The sequence below is a fragment of the Oryzias latipes genome, chromosome 2 (assembly GCF_002234675.1).
Source record: "Oryzias latipes chromosome 2, ASM223467v1".
Taxonomy (NCBI): Eukaryota; Metazoa; Chordata; class Actinopteri; order Beloniformes; family Adrianichthyidae; genus Oryzias; species Oryzias latipes.
In genome coordinates, this window is record NC_019860.2 from 1,930,910 (window position 1) to 1,937,031 (window position 6,122).

The window sequence follows — 6,122 nt, forward strand, 5'->3', positions numbered from 1 at the left end:
TTACCGTAATGAGTATAATCATGCAGAAACTTGTTGTCTTAGGCTGCTTCATGGATTTACCCCCGCCCCCCTTTTACGATCACCCTTCTATCCCCCCCTCTCTAATATCCCTCTCTCTTCTTCCCTCCTTTCCTTTTCCGTCCGGTCCAACACAAAAGGTTTTCAAATATGATTAAAATTATTAAAGTTTGGCCTTAATTACAAAAGGGGTTTATTCAGACATACCTTTGGTTTGTATGAAGATTAATAACCCCTGTTGTTAAAATAAAAAATGTCCAACACAAGAGGCCTTCAGCTCTCATCGGTGTTGGACAGCTGTTGGACAGGACAAGTTAAAAAAGTAAAATAAAATAAAAAAAAAAGGTAATCACAATTTTTTTAAATCAACATTTTACCTGATTATGTCATCTGTCAGTGTCTCCCACCTGACTGAATGTACCAAGTTCCTGGACCTCCAGCTATATCCCTGCTCCTGAACACACTTTTCTGTCTGATTGCAGGTTGGAGAACTGCAGTTTGTCAGAGATCAGCTGTGAAGTTCTGGTCTCGGCTCTGAAGAAAAACCCGTCCAATCTGACAGAACTGGACCTGAGTGGGACCAACCTGCAGGATTCAGGAGTTCTTCCTCTGTGTGGTTTTCTGGAGAGTCCAGACTGCAGACTGCAGACTCTGAAGTCAGACTCCATGTTTTTGTTGCCGTCAGATTAATTTGATGAGTACAGATGACTGAGTGATGACATGACTTCATAGGCATGACTTGGAAAAAAAGTTCAGTGCTCTGTCTTGTGGGGTCCAGATGACCCCACTCCCAATGTTGAAGTGCCTAGGATAGCACAAGGGTTAACAGGGTGCTGTCTAGTTTAGCTTTGCTGTTGGAAAATTTTTCAATGTCACTTTTCCAAGTTTTCATGAATTAGCAACTTTCTTTTCTCGAATCTTCATCCCCTGTAAAATACCTGCTGGGGGTTTCAACTGTCTTTGTTCACTTGATTTTGTGTCTGATCCATTGAAGTGTGATTTTTAATGATTTTCCTATGTAGGTTTTTCTAACCCATTATTCAAAGTGATCTTCAATTCTAAATGAACAATTCACTTGACAGTGTGATCATGTCATTTGAAAGCGTTTTTTTTATAATTTAAGATACAAGATGAACAAGTACCCCCATACAATGCATAATGCATTCTCACAGGTCGTTACAATTTTTCATCCCAAAATCTCAACAGAAAATGTCATCTGTCAGTCTGTCATCAGGGCGGGTCCCACCTGACTGAATGGACCAAGTTCATGGACCTCCGGCTGTATCACTGCTCCTGAACACACTTTTCTGTCTGGTTTCAGGTTGGAGAACTGCAGTTTGTCAGAGATCAGCTGTGAAGTTCTGGTCTCAGCTCTGAAGAAAAACCCGTCCAATCTGACAGAACTGGACCTGAGCTGGAACAAGAACCTGCAGGATTCAGGAGTTCTTCATCTGTGTGGTTTTCTGGAGAGTCCAAACTGCAGACTGCAGACTCTGAGGTCAGACTCCATGTTTGTCCTACCTGCTGCCGTGCAGGTATTGGGGGGGGGGGGGGGGGGGGGGGGGGGTCTGGCTGCCGCTGCAGCGGGGGTTTTGAAGTGGGGATAACTGGGCTCTCTCCCTCCTTTTCACATTCCTTCACCCATTTTAGAAGAACAAACACTCACTCGAGCACAGGTGTTGGTTCACGTTTGCACTAATATTTTGCGTGATTGAATGAAATATTTTACTCTAGGTGGTTTGAAGACATGACCATGCCTGTGTGAACAGTATTTGTATTGTGTACACGTTGACATGACTGTATGACTACAGAATTATGACACCCCCCCCCATTCCCACATTGCCGCATGCTGCTGCTGACTACACTCTCTGCGACTCTCTGGCTCCTTTTTTCTTATTTTCACATAGATGAATAACGGGTGTGCACAACTCAAGTTCCTGGACCTCCAGCTGCATCACTGCTCCTAAAAACACTTATCTGTCTGGTTTCAGGTTGAAGGAGTGCAGTTTGTCAAAAACCAGTGGTGAAGCTCTGGTCTCAGCTCTGAAGAAAAAAACGTCCAATCTGACAGAACTGGACCTGAGCTACAACAAGAACCTGCAGGATTCAGGAGTTCTTCATCTGTGTGGTTTTCTGGAGAGTCCAGACTGCAGACTGCAGACTCTGAGGTCAGACTCCATGTTTCAGTTGTGTTCAGATCAATATGATGACAAATTTGTGTTGACCCACAGTGAGCAGAAATGTCCAGATTCTGATCTGCAGCAGCATCTTCCTGCAGCTGCTTGTTCTCTTCAATGATCTGCAGAAGAAATTTTCTTTTTGCAACATAGGACATAAATTTTATGTGCAAATTGCGCTTGACATAAACAGACAAGTTATTTAAATGAAGTATGTGGAGGGAGGAAAGTAGGGGGATTAGGCAATCCACAGCACACGTCCACAGCACACGTCTGTCCAGAACCAGGGCTAGTAATCCGTACGGATCAAAGATAATGTACCCCTACTGGCTTCTTTCTTATTATGTCTGTAGTAAAAGACAAATTCAATTTCAGACATCATTTACTTTTGGAAATGTTTGAAGTTAAGTTTAAATAGAAGAAATTTAAAAAAAAATCAAATGAACAGCATTAAGGTGAAATGGCTAAGAGACATTTACAGTCATATTAAATAATTTAATCTCGCAAAAATAAATAAGACATGTTTGTTGAAGTTACATTTTTGATTTAGACAAAAGAAAAACAAATTCAATCTGTTCACTTTGTGTGAAGTTACAGTACAATTAAACTGCATAATGTTGGTCTTTTGTCTAAAATGTGTCAGGCATGCTGTGGTTATATAATTATTCAAAAATGGCTCTGGCACAAACAACATTTAAGAAAAATATTATGTAAAAATGTCATTTTATTTGGTTTTTGTGAGGTTTACATTGATTGAATTCAATCATTGTAGTCAAAGCAATAAATAATTTACAGATTTATCAAACTCATTACAGAAATGATGAAATAGATAGATTAAAAAAATAAAAAAAACACTTAAATCCAATTTGCTTGATTTAGTATAGTGATCATTAACTAAAGTCAAGTACAGTTTGATTTAGTGCTTTAACAAAATATAGAATTTTCATAAACTGTTAAGAAAAAACAACTACCAGGGTAAATTTCAACTAAATTAGTTGAAAAATAATTATAGAAAAGTTTCACCACTTTTAGGAAAAACAGCTGCAACTTCAAATTTTCTGTGCCTCAATTACTAAAAAAAAATGCATGTGTGATCGTGGAGAGACTGTAGTTCAATACAGGCTGCAGAGTTTCTCTTTTTTCATTTTTGGTTAACCCTTGTGCTATCCTAGGCACTTTAACATTGGGAGTTGGGTCATCTAGACCCACTAGACAGTGCTCTGAACCTTTTTTCTTCAATGATTTGTGATCTTCACTGGTGTCCATGGATTACATGAAATCTTTCCACCTTTATCCACCTTTGTCATGGTAGGGAGAACACATCAATGGAAGGGGGGGGGGGTCATCTGGACCCCATAGGATAGCGCAAGGGTTAATGGTGTGCCGCAAGATATTTGTCAAGGAAAAAAAAGTGTACCTTGGTTTAAAAAAAGGTTTAGAAACACTCGTTTCGATGCAGCCACAGGTTGATGTTTACTTTCACACATCTGGACTTCTTTCCTGAAGCAGCTGCATGTTGTCCTGAATGTTCCTGAATGTTCTTCTTCTCTGCTTCTGCTGGACTCTTCTGATCTGCTGCTGTTGCTTCACATCTTTGGACTTTTTCTAAACTTTCTGATCTTCTTCAGCTCTGAACTCTTTAGAGGAAGTGAAGGATGAAAAACATGAACTTTGTCTTTAAACTCAACTCTTTGTTCTGGATTCAGGTTTGGGTTCTGCAGTTTGTCAAAGACCAGCTGTGCTGCTCTGGTCTCAGCTCTGAAGTCCAACCCGTCCCATCTGACAGAACTGGACCTGAGCTACAACAACCTTTATCCTAAAGAAGTTCAGCAGCTCCAGGATCTGGTGGAGAGTCCAAACTCCAAACTGCAGACTCTGAGGTCAGTAGAGGGTTGGAGTCAGTCCAGCTGCTTCCAGATGTTTGGTCCTAAAGTTAGTCTGAGAGCAAAGATGCAGAGTTTCCTGTGAAGCTGCAGCTTCTCAGTGAAGCTCTGAGGAGAATGATGACAGGCTTCAGGACAACAGTCAGCCAATCAGAGCAGCAGAAGCTCCAACAGGTGAAGATGACAGGAAGCTGCTGCTCTGAACAGGACTGAAGCTCCTGCTGCTCTTTCTGCTGCTGTGCTGCATCACTAGCCGTGTTTACATGGGCAAAAGTAATCGGAAAGAACGCCTGATCGGAAAGAAAATGCGTCATGTAAACGCGCCGTTCGGAATACTCTGCCCCTATCAGACACATTCGGATCAGAATTTCTTTCCGATCGAGATAGGTGGGTTATACCGATCGTTTATCCGATCGTGGAGCATGTAAACGGTCATTCCGATCGTGTGTCACTGCTGCTCTGGGTTACGTCACGCATAGATGGTGTGTGGCTCTGCGTAGCCCCGTGAAAAGCGCCGCTCCGCTCTCGCCCCGCTGGCTCTCCCCTCTCTTTCCCCCCGCACGAGGGAGATACGGGGCAGGAGCGCTTCGTGCCCCCCGACGCTCACTCGGTCCACTGGCACCCGAGTGAACAGAGGAGCTGGATTAATAATTTTGTGTCCGAGGGGGGAGGATGCTTTGTTACGTGTGCGTTTTGTTGTTTTGTTATGTGTGGGAGAATCTAGACTGCGAGCCGCCCCGCCGCTCTGGGTTAGCGGCTGCAGGACTCAGGAGGAACCGTGTTCGAACAGAGCTTTGGCCGCTAGCTCACAGAGTGGCTTTGGGGCGGTCTGTGTGAACTTTTCAGAGCAGAAATAAATGTCGCGTGGTGTCACGTGGATTTGTGTTTCCAGTTGTGTCCCGACAAAATAAAGGCTGATGTTATTTCCATACATTTGTGTGCGCTAAGATGCAGATTGATGCGTTTCTCGCACAGTCTTGGATTTTGTGTCCATCAAGGCTAATGTTGTTAGCCCGTGTTAGCATGTCATAAGCCTTCTTCCAGCTCTGTTTCATTCACAAAACAGCACTGATCACACGGATTAAATATAACGATGAGCGAAGAGGCGCTTCATAATATTCATGAAATTAATAAAAGCACGTTTGGAAGATCGTCTCGTATTACGGAGCTGCAGCACATGCTGTGTCTGTGGCAGCACTTTGTTTACAACGGGACCTATTTCCTAATCCAGGTGATTTTACACTACTGCGCATGCCCAAATGATTCATTCCGACTGAAAGTGTGAGCCATGGGAACGTTTGTTCTAATCGGAAAAAGGTTTTCTGTGCCCATGTGCACGGGTGAATTTTAACCCGACCATTGATCCGATCAAGATATTCTGCCCATGTAACCGCGGCTACTGACTGACAGACCAGGATCAGGAGACACTCCTCCTGTGTTTTTTGTCTCTTTGCAGATGGAAGGGCTGGTCAGTCTGATGTTCCTCCTGGAGGAGCAGCAGCAGCAACAGCAGCTGCTCTGCAGAGATGTGACTGGATGGTGTTCCATCTGATGGGGAACTGCACTTCCTCTTCTCATTCTAACTTGGAGTGTTGATCTGAAACATGGGTTGGATTCAGATGTTCAGCAGCTTCAGGATCTGGATTAGTCATGAATTGATTTGGAAAATATAAATACATATGCATACATCCACATTAATATATTCAGTTGTAATAAATCACAATCAAGACATTTTAGCACTTATATATACAGTCCATTTAAGACACATTTAAACCATTAAATATTAGGTTAGTCAAAAGAAAAATAATAAATTGCTTCAAAAGGAGAGGGAGAAAGCAAACACGTAATCCCAATCCCATCATGCTCTGCTGATTTAAAAAAAATATATTTTTCCATAATTATCCGGTTTCTAACTTCTGATCAGTTATTTATATTTTACAATCACAAACACATCATAAAGGTTAAATTAGTATTAATATAATTTAAATGACAAATAAAGTACATATAATTATGTAAAAAGGCACAAAATTACTTCAGAAATCAT

The 6,122-nt window shown here is 41.9% G+C and overlaps 1 protein-coding gene across 4 annotated transcripts in view; it reads left to right on the forward strand.

Moving 5' to 3' along the window:
* The window catches only part of LOC110016784 (NACHT, LRR and PYD domains-containing protein 12), a 94,520-nt gene extending 88,798 nt beyond the window's left edge, over positions 1 to 5,722 (forward strand). For all 4 annotated transcript variants that reach the window (XM_023961423.1, XM_023961428.1, XM_023961431.1 and 1 more), the window contains 2 exons: positions 3,902 to 4,075; positions 5,535 to 5,722. In XM_023961423.1, the coding sequence (XP_023817191.1) occupies positions 3,902 to 4,075; positions 5,535 to 5,556 (196 nt within the window). In that variant the 3' untranslated portion in view covers positions 5,557 to 5,722. The remainder of the gene's footprint in view (positions 1 to 3,901; positions 4,076 to 5,534) is intronic.
* The last annotated feature ends 400 nt before the right edge of the window (positions 5,723 to 6,122 follow it).